General features: G+C 47.6%; 1 protein-coding gene across 2 annotated transcripts in view; it reads right to left on the bottom strand.

Annotated features, from left to right (window-relative positions):
* Window positions 1-12,968, bottom strand: part of Fam174b (family with sequence similarity 174, member B) — an 80,921-nt gene that overhangs the window by 19,349 nt on the left and 48,604 nt on the right. The window contains exon 3 of one of the 2 annotated variants that reach the window (NM_001401349.1): window positions 8,354-9,067. The exons of the other annotated variant lie outside the window; for it this stretch is intronic. Within the exon in view, the coding sequence (NP_001388278.1) occupies window positions 9,064-9,067 (4 nt within the window). The 3' untranslated portion in view covers window positions 8,354-9,063. Of the gene's footprint in view, window positions 1-8,353; window positions 9,068-12,968 lie in introns of those variants that run through there. 2 annotated transcript variants of the gene reach the window in all.

Genomic DNA, 12,968 nt, shown 5'->3' with positions numbered 1-12,968 from the left:
CTGGCTCAGCTTACTGTGCAAAATGAGTCTCTCTATAACCCATGTGAAATGCTTCCTGCGTTGCCTAAAACACAGTAGAAGCTCAATAAATAGAGGCTAGCATATGCCAGGATACAGGTGCCTGAGTAAAGCAGACGCCCGTCGTGACGGGGCTCTTGTATGGAGCTCCCGCCCCTCCCAACTCCAGTACCTGTTGTTGTAAAAAATAATAAAAATAAAAAAATAAAAATGAAACGGTAAATGTTTTTCTCTGGGTGTTTTACCCTGCTTGGGTTCCACACCTCAGTGCCCCAGATATCTGCTGGATATCTTGGCGGAAACACAGCCCAGCCACACACTTTCTTACACTGAGACTCTTACATATAAAAACAGACCACACAATAATCTTAGATCCAATTGGTAAGATATAATTGCCCACTTAAACATACAAAGCCCGGTACCATCTATCCCTTGCACCTTTTATTTACCAAGTCTCCAGCTTCTCCTTCTCCCACAATGACTCCTTGCTTCTCCTCTCTCTCTCTCTCTTTTTTTACTCACTCTCCCAAATATATCAACTCTTTTATGCTTTAGTTTCTCCTTCTCTTAATCTTCCCTTAAATCTAGTGAATGCACTGTCCACCTGGATAGCCCAGCAGGCCACCGCCCTGTGCCCACAGGTCCGTGAACACCTGTAGGACACGTAACGGAGCCCACCTCAATTGTTAACCGCCCCACACCCTCACAACATGGGCCGGTCACTCCTCCCTGCCTTGTGAGAGCTGAGGATTTCAGCTGAGTATCTCAGCAAAGTATTGGGTAGATGGACAGTCCAGAGGGAGCCTTAATTCCCAGCAATATTCCATGCCCCGGCTCAGCTTCCAAAGGAAAAGGAGATTATTCCGTTTCATTAGCTGCTTTATGCAGTGCTTGTGCAGGCTGGCTGTTCTTCACTTTGTTTCCACAACATTTCCAGTAATCATGTCCCATGCACGGTGATTCCGGCTAAAGAAATTCCGGGGGTGGGGGGACTTGGGTGCTTCCTGAGGCCTTGAGGGGATGAGGAGGGAGAAGCAGCTCAGATAATGGCATAGACGTCAAGGCAGGCAGAATCCGTAACACCCCAAGCTCTTGTAACTTGGAAAAATGGGCATTGTGGAGGAAAGCACGCGGTTTTGAAGCAGCAGCAATCCCAACACTCATCCACACACCCTCAATAGGGGAAAAAAGAAGACACAGACCAGTCCCACAAACCAGACTCCCCTGGGCCAAAGGCTAGGGTCACGTCCCAAGCACCACGTGGCTTATTACTTGAAACTCGACACAATAGGTTTGCATCTTGGTGAGTGCAAAGCCAAAATAAGCACAGCCAAGACCTAGAAAAGTGGAGGGAAAAAATGCATCGCCTGCAGCGGGCAATACACATAATTTTAAAAGTCACACCTTCTCCAAACAGAGGAAGCATAGGATTTTATTGTGGAGGGGCAATATATATATATATATATATATATATATATATATATATATATATATATATTCACAAAGGGGTCAGCCCATTCTCGAATGTGTTCAGTTTAAAAATCAAATTCTTAAAAAAAGAGCAGACAAACGTTTGGGGGCATGTTTAGCTCAAAGTCATGGAGTACTTATGGTGCATATGTAGAAGATATAAGTGATAGGCAGCGGAATCTCTGGACATGCTCAGATTGCACCGTAAAGTCTTGTTTCTTGAGTAGGTCTCAGACTTTCCACACAACTGACATCATGATGGGACTACCCTTCATTCGGGCCATGGAACCCGGCATACAGGCAGCCAGAGATGCCAAAACAAGGGCAGAAACCCAATTCATTGAAGAAGCCCATAGTTCTGGGGAAGACCCTAAATGTACTACCTTGCTTTCTCGCCTTCTGTAGTTCCACTTCTGGCTAGCTGTTTCTGCTAAGTGAGGTTATGGTTTTGTCTTTTAAAACTTTACCCCAAGAAAGGCTGAGGGCTGGCCAGCTAATGAAGACTTACCACTGGTTAAAACCAGTACCCAAAGAGTCTTCTCAGACGGATGCCCTCCAGCAGTTTCAAAAGTACTTTATTTTGTTCTCGCCTTTTGAAGTTACATCATTTCCCACTTCTGTATCCTTCATCCAACCCCCTCTGTGTATTTTCCTCCTCAAAACTCATGGCCTCCTTTTAAATGTGTGTGTGTATACATACCTAAATGTACCTGCTCAGTTCATATAATGTTACTTGTATGTATATGATTTCAGGGCTGAATTGAATGAACTGACATGCCTCACTGGCTTGCAGTTCTTCTTCTAGGGTTGGGGCCCCATAAGTTGTCAGCATGTCTATTGTTGGCATCCTTGATCAGGTGTTGCTTAGGCACCCATCCCGATGAAACTTTGAGCATAGCTTCTCTAATGTTTCTAGGAGGCACGATCTCATGGTGACTCCCTGACCCTGTGACTCTCGCAGTCTTTCCATTTCCTATTCCACGAGGCTCCATGAGTTTTGATTCAGGAGTCTGTCATAGGTCTACCAGTTGGAGCTGGGCCCCTCACAGTCTCTTCTCTGCATTCTGACCAGTTGTGATTTTCCGTAATGATCTGGTGCAGAGAGACGATTCCTTGATAAGGACCAAGAACTGGCTTATCTGTGGGGACGAGTATAAACATTTAGAATATAGCTAGGGGTTCTGCTGGCTTGGCGGTGGTTGTAGTTTTCCCTCCAAGGTCCATGACTTATCTAGGTCCATATAGGCTGGCTAGGTTTCCTGTACCAGGCATGATTTCCCTCTTGCTGACTGAGCTCTAAGTCCAAGTAGAGAGCTTTTGCTTACCATCAAGACATTCACAGCACTGTTACATCTTTAAGGTTATCACAGCATAGCAGTCATTTTTGTGGTTTATAGGCCATAATAGCTAGGTAGGACTATTGACTGCTTCCCTTCCTTGGAAAAGTGTATGCTTGGTACTTTCAGGTCAGACCCCCAGTCCAGGCCCTCTGGGTACTGTGTCTGAAGTTCACAGTTTCTTTAGCAATAGGGGCTTAACCCTCTACCTCTAGGGACAACCCGCAATGTTTCGGGAGTCTCTTGGGGGAGCCTTGACCAAAAATTCAAAAAGGGGGTTCTCGTGCAAACTCTTGGTTTTTCTGTTAGGCTGTGAATTTGGAGGGTGCACTGTCAGCCCTCAAGTTAGAAACGATGCCTTTGAAGGTGTTAACCAGGAATCAGCCCCATAGGTGCTTGGCTTGCTTAGTCATTAACACCATGATGAGATCAGAAATAAAAGGGAACTTTTGCAAGGGCTCCTAGTGAGGACAGCCCCAGCAAACCCCTGAACCCTGCTCTGGGGCAACTGGAAATGGTATTGCAAAGCCTCAGGTGCCCGGGTAGAATTTAGAAAGGCAAGGCCAAAGGAACTGTTTGCCCAGAGCACAGTCCAAGTCAGGTTATGGTCCACACAGCTATTCCTAATACTTGCTGTGTACAAGGCCTGACCCAATATCACACTATAGATGGAGTATTCCACTCAGTTAACCTTCTACTTCCTATATACTCTAGACTACATATAGCTGGGGTAAAATTACATAGAAGTGACACAGCTGCACCCAGCTCAGGGAGGAGGAGGTAAGAGAAAGTGACTAGAATCTAAGGTGAGGGTCTAATGACTGCCTTTGACAAAGGACTACCAAAAAGCCCAGTCTTATGCAGATCTCCTGCAGGTAGTCAGAGCTGTTCTGATTTACACAGTGACAGTCATGGCAGCCTCACAAGACAGAATTCCCCAACAACTTAGACATGCAAGTGCTCTCGGAAGAACAATCCCAGCATACCCCTGAAGCCAGCTTGGTGCTAATGGACAGGGTACTCCAAAGACCCAAGTGATCTGGTAAGGCAAGGCCAAGGGTACCTGGGCATACACACTCCTTGCCCTGCAAACAGACTCTCTTACTCACTGGGTAGCTACCACCTAAGTAGGGTGCCTCTTGGGATATGTGACATTAATTCCTATCAGCCCAGAGCTCAGTCATCCTCTGCCACCACAAAAGGTCCTGAAAAGCTCTTAAGGTTCTAAAGAGGCGTCTCCCATCTCTCCACTCCCAAGCAAACATGTCGGCAAGGGTAAAAGGGTCATGGTCCAAGACCTCTATCCCTTACAAACCTGTGAGCCTGTGTGGTAACTGACTTTCCTAGGTCAGTTCTCATGAAGAAAAAGAATCGCCAATTCCATTACATGGTGCTGGGACTCAGAGAATGTTCAAATACCAGACAAGCAATAAGTTGATTTTCTGAGGGAGAGCAACGGAGGGGGAATATAGTTGAGAGGGACAGATGCTGGTCTGTGGAAATGAACACAGAACCCCGGAGCGAGATAGCGATAATATCCACCTAAAAGACCCGTCGAAAAACTGAGTAAGAAATTATATGCCAAGGCTCCAGGCACATGAAGGACCCCAAAAGTTATTGATAATGGTGATTCTTTCCAGATACCATAAGTGTCTCATATTTCTTTGGAGGTCCCTGCCTGGGCTAAGTCTAAGCCTGGATCCTTCTCCCATGCCTCATGCCTCCCCAGTCACCTCTAGATCCTTCCTCCCAGGCCCGATGACCTGGTCTTGACTCTGTCGTTCACTCTTATCATTTTCAAACATGAGCCTGTGCTGCACTTTGACAACATCCCCCATGTGTGGAGTCTCCTTGCTCTTTTGGTTGATTTCGTGTCTGGTGAGGGATTTAGGGCTGTGGAAGCTGTAAGTGCTCCTAACACCTGAAGCTTCTGAAGGTGATGGTAGAACCTGGGGATGACTGGTTTCGACACCAGGAGCTGAAAAAGACTTTCAGGCAGAAGCTACGAGGTTTTGTGGCTTGCTGTCAGAGAGACACTCATCACTAAGCAGCACTAAAGTAGATCCAACCTTTAAATGATCACAAGGGCTAGTGGAGAAAGGCTTGCCCCGTTTCTGTGAGCGGCAAGATGGGAGTCACACAGGCTCTCTGTTGTTTGCTTCTTCCCTGCCAACCAGCTGGCTTCTTGCAAACTTAGCAGCAATGGTCTCACCTACTCACAACATGGGTGTCAGATGGACCAGTCAAACATTTAGGCTTTGCCAAAGGAAAAAAAATCATTGTGGTCCCTCCACATCATCAAAATCAGCCCATCTACAGGAAGGTGGAGCTGGCAGATAGTCTAGCCCACAGAGCCTAACGATAGCAAGAAATTCTGAGCTAATTACCATGGGGGGAAATACTCTGCAGACCAAATACTCAGGCCCCAGTGCAGGTCCAACAACTGCCTGAAATGCTTATGTTATCTGGTTCCCAACAAGAAGAGGAAATACAGTGATCTCACAAAGTTGTTTGCTGTGTATTTCACAATGAATCCACAAGAAGGTTTCCTGACTTCTCAGATAAAAGTCACAAGAGTTCTACTGTAGCTGAACATGTAGTTAGAAGCAAGTCTGGGCTCCCACGTGTGGTGGGGAGCCACTTGCTGGCATTATGGGAGCAGATCTATGCTTCTGCAAAACAGATGAATAGTCATCTGACTCTTCCCACAGTCTTCATCGAGGCTGAGCCACAATGCTCTTTGCTGATGCTCAAAGCCTTGTCCATCCCTTCTCCCAGAGTTAGCAATACTAAGGAGCCAATCAAATCTCTTGAAATTACTTTGGTAGTCAAAGCCTCATCAGCAAGTGTAGGGCATGTGTGTACCCACCCTGTAGAAATTTCTGGTTATTTTCCAATTCCATTTGAAAGGTCCCCAGAAGCCAGCATTTTGCTGAAAAGGGCAGGAACGGCACATATAAAGACTTCCATAGGGGCTCCCACAAACCTTAGAAAGTACCGTTGTGAGTGATTTCCCCTCTTCTCTACTGTCAGCACTTTTGGTAGGAAATGCAGGCGGGGGGGGACAGGTTTGGGGAGCCATGGACCATCTATCTCTTCCCTCCTGGACTCTGGTAGCTCTTATGGGCCACATGGGGGAAGAAAGGCTTTCTTTGTGAAGAAGAGACCAGGGTTTAGATGGACCCACCACAGATGAACCCCTAAAACCAAAGCTGCACTTGTAGCCAGCCCTCCACTGCTGGATTGAAGAGCACCTCTTTCCTCCTCAATCTGCCTCACCCCTGGATGTCAGGAGGAACAAGACTGGAAGGAAAGTGGTTGACTACAAGAAGATTAATGAACTTCTGGGAGAGTCGAGTAGACCACGCCCATCGAGTTCTTGATGATGTCCAACACCGCGTGTTCACGAGAATGTAAGTAAGCCACTCTCTGTGGATTTTGTCCACCAAGAGATTAATGCAGCCTGGACGTCTTTAACTCACATTTATAGAACTTTGGGGGTGCTTTCCTGTTTGTTGAGACAAAGTCTCGCGCTGTAACCTGGGCTGGCCTCTCTAGTGCTGGGATGACAGGCATGTGCCATCACACCTGGCTGTCATGGAAATCTTATACTGAAGTAAGTGTGAGGCAATAAATAGATTTGACATGATGGGCTCTACATCCTCTGGACACCTCAAGAGTCTCCAAACAAATGGGGGCTCAATGCTTCCCAACCTGAAACAGTTTCTAGAAGAACAAATAAATGTACATGTGTGTGTAGGGGGAGGGGTGGGCATGTTTCCCTGGCCCCACTCCATTCATATGCCTCTTTCTAAATCACAAGGACACAGTCACCCCACAAGAAACCCCAGCTCACCCCTATGTGAGCTATTCCTAAAGTGAACCTGTGTTCACGTTCTTAACCACAGTGAGTCATCTCATCTGCTCCATCAGAAAATATTCAAACCCAACACACTCGTGACTCAATCTAAGGGTTATTTTTGTTTGTTTGTTTGCTTTAAGGATCTTTATTTAAGTGCCTATGGTGTTGAAGTTTCATCAAGGATTTGGAAGGTTACTGTCCACCATTCTTGCCAGTCAGTGATGAGTGGCTGGCAGCCGGATCCGTGGCATTCAGACATAAGGCAAGAGAATCCAGCTTTTCCAGATGGTTCAGCTACAGTTCTGGGACCCTGAGTCCCAGCTCCGAGGCTGAGAGGGTGTACAGCTTTGAGGTGGCCAGAGTTCTAGAGTCGCCACTGTGCTTGGGTACATGGTGAGAGGAAAGAACCACCTGCTCTGTTTCGAAACTTATCACTCTGGCTAATGGCAGAAGAGTGAGAGAAGCCAACCGAAAAAGCAAAATAAATGGATCCCAGGAACACAGCACACCTCATGCTGGCTCAGGGCTGAACCAACCAGTGCCCAGCCAGGCTCCAGAGCCAGGGTGGACCTTCCCACCTACCGCCACCACCACAACCCCAGTAAGGAACTGGAGGCCTGACAATGGAGTAGAGCTGGCCAAGGTACAAGTTTTCACCTAAAGCAATGAAACGGGGCATTAGACAGGCAACTACGCAAACCCTAGGACAAAGATGAAAAGGAAACGAGATAACAAGGGTCACCTTTCCAGACGTGATGCACTCCCAGGGTCCCAAAGGCACTGCTATTAGATTTGCACAGAAGCATACCAGCTACAGCAATATGGGAGAAGGCCAAGTGGGAGGCCTCCATTAACCTGAGCAGTTAGTCCAGGGTCTGTTTCCTCAGGGCATCCCTGGGTACCCAGCTCCCAGGGTAGGTGCCCATCTGAGCTCCTCTTGAAGAGTGGTGGACCCTGGAAGAGTTTCCAGTCCAGTTCAGTCCAACCTAGCCTGGACTAACTTCCAACAGAGTCCTTAACAGTGTCGTCATCGTCTTCTTCTTCTTCTTCTTCTTCTTCTTCTTCTTCTTCTTCTTCTTCTTCTTCTTCTTCTTCTTCTTCTTCTTCTACTTCTTCTACTACTTCTTCTACTTCTTCTACTTCTTCCTCTTCCTCTTCCTCCTCTTCCTCTTCCTCCTCTTCCTCTTCCTCCTCTTCCTCTTCCTCTTCTTCCTCTTCTTCCTCTTCTTCCTCTTCTTCCTCTTCTTCCTCCTCCTCTTCCTTTTTCCCCTCCTCCTCCTCCCCCTCTTTCTCCTCTTCCTCTTCCTCCTCCTTCCAGCCAACCAAACTACCATTCATTTAAACTGTGCAGTGACTTCATTACATTCCTAAGACATCACAGCACTGAGGCAGGGCAGAGAAATGATTTTACAGCACACAAGAAAATCACTGAGTGGCTGCCTGTGGCACTTTCCACTCCCACGAGAAGAGAAATTATTTGATAGGTACACACACCCATCCACGCACTCACCCATGTGGTCTGATCCCTGATAATTTGAAATTCTTCTGTGGCCTATTGTGGAGAACCTCTTAGACAAGGTAGGCAGGGTAGGGAACTTATACATCCATTTTGAAATAGCATACAACTCTCCCCTAAATAAAGCCAGGCCTGAAGAAGCTGCAATGATTTGGGAGAACAAAATGTCATGATTCTCCTGGGTACATCTGAAAGTCCCCTTCAGGCTTTTGAGGTGTGTGTGTTGGCAAACATACACGTATGTGGAGGCCAGAAATGAACCTTGGCCATTATTTCTCTGGAGCCAAACAAGTTTTTTGAGACCAGGTATCTTCATTGGAACTCGCTCTTTAGGCTAGGCTGGCTGAGCAGTTGACCCCAGGGATCCACCTGTGTCCCAGGCTGAGATTCCAGGTGTAGGCCACCATACTAGTTTTGTTTTAATGTGAGCACTAGGGACCAAACTGTGTCCCCTGCTTGAAAGGTGATCGGGTTCTGAGCTAAGCTTCTCCCCAGCCCAGTTTTATGAACTCTTGATCCTCCTAATTGTAGCTTTACTATTATCTACGGTGGTCCTAGAGAAATTCTTTGACATCGATGCTCCCACCTTCATCTCTTAGGAAGGTAGAAAACCCCTCAAGACAACAGTGGAAGGAGCACTTCAAAGGGGCATCCAAGGGTGGCCAAGGTGACACTCATCTGGAGGCTGAGAACAAGTGTGACGGTGACATTCCAGGCAGATGCTGGACATGTAGGGTGAAGCCAGAGTTTCAAAAATAACATTTGTTTGGGTCCTCAGGTGAGAGACGATGCCCAGACCTTGACAGCCAGAGTTGCAGCTGACCAGCCTCCCCACAGGATGCCAATAAGCCAGGGAAGTTTTACCTGAAAGAAAAGGAAGAAGGAGAATCATCACTTCTGCCAGAGCACTGAAGCTATCGGACTCCGCCCTGGCAGTTTCCACCCTGTAGGCCACACTGTCACTCTACCCGCTTTCCCATTCCTGCTATGTGAGCCGTCTTGTTCATTGTCATCATCATGGTCTCTACAGCCCCTGCTCCTCAACCATGGGACTTTTGAAAAATGTGCTGTCTGATACGCACATTCCATTCTTCCATGTAACTTTTGGTTCGCACACAAGACTCCTAGGATCCCTCCCTCCACACACAGCCCCCACCCCTTTAGAACACGTGCCCTTTTTCCCCTCAAATCCCTCCTTCCTAGTCCTCCTACAGGTTTTTAGGCCAAAGCATCCAAAGGTAACTATTTTAAACCTTGTAGATCCTACAGTCTCTGTGTCAACTATAAACCCTGTTGTCATGACAAAAAGCAGCCAGACCCAGTACAGAATCTGAGGATGGCTGTGTTCAAAACTTTATGTATGGGCACTGAAATATGAATTGCAATCAACTTTTATGCATCCTGAAATATTATTCTCTTGGTTCCTTTTTCAAACATTAAATTGTAGAAAGCCGAGTTGGGCATGCTAGCACAGATCCATAATCCCAGCATTTGAGAGGGGAAGGCAGGAAGACAGAGTGTGAGCAAAGCCTGGGCTGAACGGTGGAGACAGGGGCGACATAAAATGAAGGTAGAACTCACACTCTGCTTTTGAGCTATTGTTACAGTCTGGGATCCAGAATCTTTCAGAGGTGAGGCCCAAAGGAAGGCCCCCAGGTCATGAGCAGGATTATGGGACTCTAATCTCTCCCTTTTGTTCCCTGGCTCATGATGTGGAGAGAGGCTTTGTTCTCCCACACCTGCTGAGGTGGGCTGCCTCATCGAGTCCAAGCAACCAGGAACTGATATCTCTGATCCTGTGAGGCAAAATAAACCTTTAAGTTGTCTTTGGTGTTTTGTTCTAATTTAGACCTGGTGAGTGCCAAAAATTTGGCACGTCAACCATAGTTTGATGAGTTGGGCCTATGCAAGTATATGACTACTGTCTCCTAAGACTGAACAGACAGGATTCATGCGTGAGCCTGCTCATCTAGAACTCCGGCTCTAACACTGCTGACCACACCACAGGTATATTTTTCCCATGGGTGAAAGTTACAGCTGCAGTGAAGGACTTAAGAGGGGGTGGAGAATAAAGCTACTTCATCAGTATGAGATTGTGGACCTTACATAATCATACTTGAAAAACAAAAACATTTAAAGACTGCTGATGGTGTCAGAGTGCAAACAGAATCAGAGCCAATCTCCAAAACAAAGGTCTACAAATGACGGCCAATGGCAGTGGCCTGCTGACCCCAGGAAGAGCTGATGGGTGAAAACCATCATAGCACAGTGATACACTCTGAGCAATGGACACGTGGCACCACTGTCGCCTGCCTGAGTGTTCAAGTTCAGTTGCCCAGGTGACCCCTCATCTCAAGTGTCACAGAGGCACCTACAGGGAACCTCTGGAAGGTCCTGCACCTTCACCCCATGAGCTGTTTACACCCAACCCCCATAGCTGCAGGACCACATGTATACACAGGAGTGCTGGAAACCAAGGGAAACCGGAGCTCCCCAGAAGCTCCTTTCACAGCAAAGCTAAACTCTGGGGACATGAAGTGGGCAGAGGAGCCCCCTGAACCTACCCATCCCAAGCTCCTTAGCAAGGGAAAGCAGTCATAGCATGCTGCCACTGGCAAGCTATTTAACCTTCCATCAGAGTCCAGACCTCAACCTCAGATGAGGGGGGTCAGCTCTGCCTCTACCTCAAACCCACTTTCCAGCAGTCTGACTGCTCAGGAGATTAAAGTAGCCACGGACTCCCACGCCATGTTGTCATTGGTATCTAATACTCCTACAGGAAGCTCTAGCCACAAAAGAGGGGCGAAGCAGCCTGCTGAGAATGCCAGTGCACTCCCTGGAGGAGTGACTGCAGGAACATCTCAGCAGGATGCAGGGCTGGCAGGGACAGCAGCAGCTGGGTGTCTTGGTTGCTTTTCCCAGCAGCTGGGTACCTTGGGCTGCACTCAACACAGCAACCAGGCAGTCTGCCACACAAGTAGGAAAGGTCGCGTGTACCTGTCCTCCAGGTATACCTAGAGGGAACAAAAGTCCCCTGTGATAAAGTAGGGGTTCGCATAGACCCAAAACACTGCAACTGTGCACCAAGTCAACCAAACTCAAAACACAAGTGAAATGGGCTCTCTGTGCTCCACATGGTTATTTTTCCCAACCCAAAGCATCCCAGCTGATTGAAGCACACAAAGAAGGGGAAGGCTGTTGAGCTGGGGGCAGAGCTCAGCAGCAGAGTGCTTGGCTAGCACGCCTGAGGTCCTAGGTTTGATACCCAGCATTGCAGTTGGGGGTGCTGTACACAGAAACCGTCCTGACCTGTGTGTGATGTCTTCTCTACATGCCTGGAAATGTGGGGGAGACAAGCCTGGCCGAGCCACACGGTTTCCAACTCATGAGGTAATCAGAAAGTTACACATCCAATAAGAGGCATTGGACCCACCTCACTACCCCGGTGCCAAGCACAATGTTCCTCTCTCCACTCCACCATAAAATAACCCAAAGCCATGAATCGTCCACATCCGATTTCAACATGTGTGCTTCCTGGAGGGAACCAGAAACATTTGGTGGACAGGAAAAACAAGACTCTGTGAATAGGTCAGCAGTGTGCAGACGACCCCTCAAAAACACCATGTGGAAATGAAAGGTGACCCTTAAAAAACCTTCATTCTTTCATACTTTTTGACATGAAAATAAGCTGTTCGCAGTAGGACACTCAGGGGAGAAAGTGTCCTAAATCGGCCTTTGTAACACGGGCCTATTTCAACAGAGAAAGCAACGCCCACAGACGTGTACTCACACAGTCTCTAGTGGCTACTGCTAAGTAGTGAGATGACGGAGATGACAGAGCAATCTCACCCCCAACCCCAGCTCCCAACCCTGCTTTCTCATCTTTAGTTCCCGTACACCTGTACATTAGGGAAAGCTTCTGCGCCTCCCAGCAGTCAGTCTACTCTGGACTGGAGTGGCCTTGTGTCTGACCGGCTCCCCTCTAAGTTCATTCACAACCACAAATGGCAGGAGCTTCCATGGGGAGCTCCCCAAAGCTCAGTTCTTTGGGGACGCTGAGGAGAAGCGGGGCAAGCGGGGCCTGGCAGCGGTCCTGAATGTCTGCGGGAGGCTCCGACACAGGCTGCCACAGAACAAATGTTGACTCCAGCTGGGAAGGTTGACAATGCCAGAAGGGGCTACGTTTTCGGAGGAAGAAGCGGCAGGAATAGAATGTGCACAAAGAAAGCTGAAGGATCGAGATACACACACACAACTGAAAACCGATCATCATGGAGGCTATCGGAGAGGCTCAAGGACGATTCTCTGTGCAGAGTGACAAAGTGAAGCTTCCTGCAAGACTGAGCAAGGGGGAAAAGGAAAAAAGAAAAAACCAATAGTCTTAAAAATACAAGAGGGGAGGGATGGAGAGATGTCTCAGTGGTTAAGAGCACTGTCTACTCTTCCAGAGGTCATGAGTTCAATTCCCAGCAACCACATGGTGGCTGGCTCACAAACATCTGTAATGAGATCTGATGCCCTCTTCTGGCCTGCACGTGTACATGCAGGTGGAGCGCTATACACATAATAAATAAATCTTTAAAAAAAAAAAAAAGAGAGAGGGAGGCATGGTGGCACACACCAAGGGATAAAGTGGGAGGAAGAGACAGGTAGTTCTCTGTGAGCTCAAGGCCAGCCTAGGCTACATAAGTTCCAGGCCAGCCAAGACTGTACAAAGACCCTGTCATTCAAAGAAGAAAAGAAAGACCATAGCTACTCATATTAC

Source organism: Rattus norvegicus, chromosome 1 (genome assembly GCF_036323735.1).
Source record: "Rattus norvegicus strain BN/NHsdMcwi chromosome 1, GRCr8, whole genome shotgun sequence".
In the NCBI taxonomy this organism is placed as follows: Eukaryota; Metazoa; Chordata; class Mammalia; order Rodentia; family Muridae; genus Rattus; species Rattus norvegicus.
This window is presented reverse-complemented; position numbering and strand designations above follow the sequence as displayed.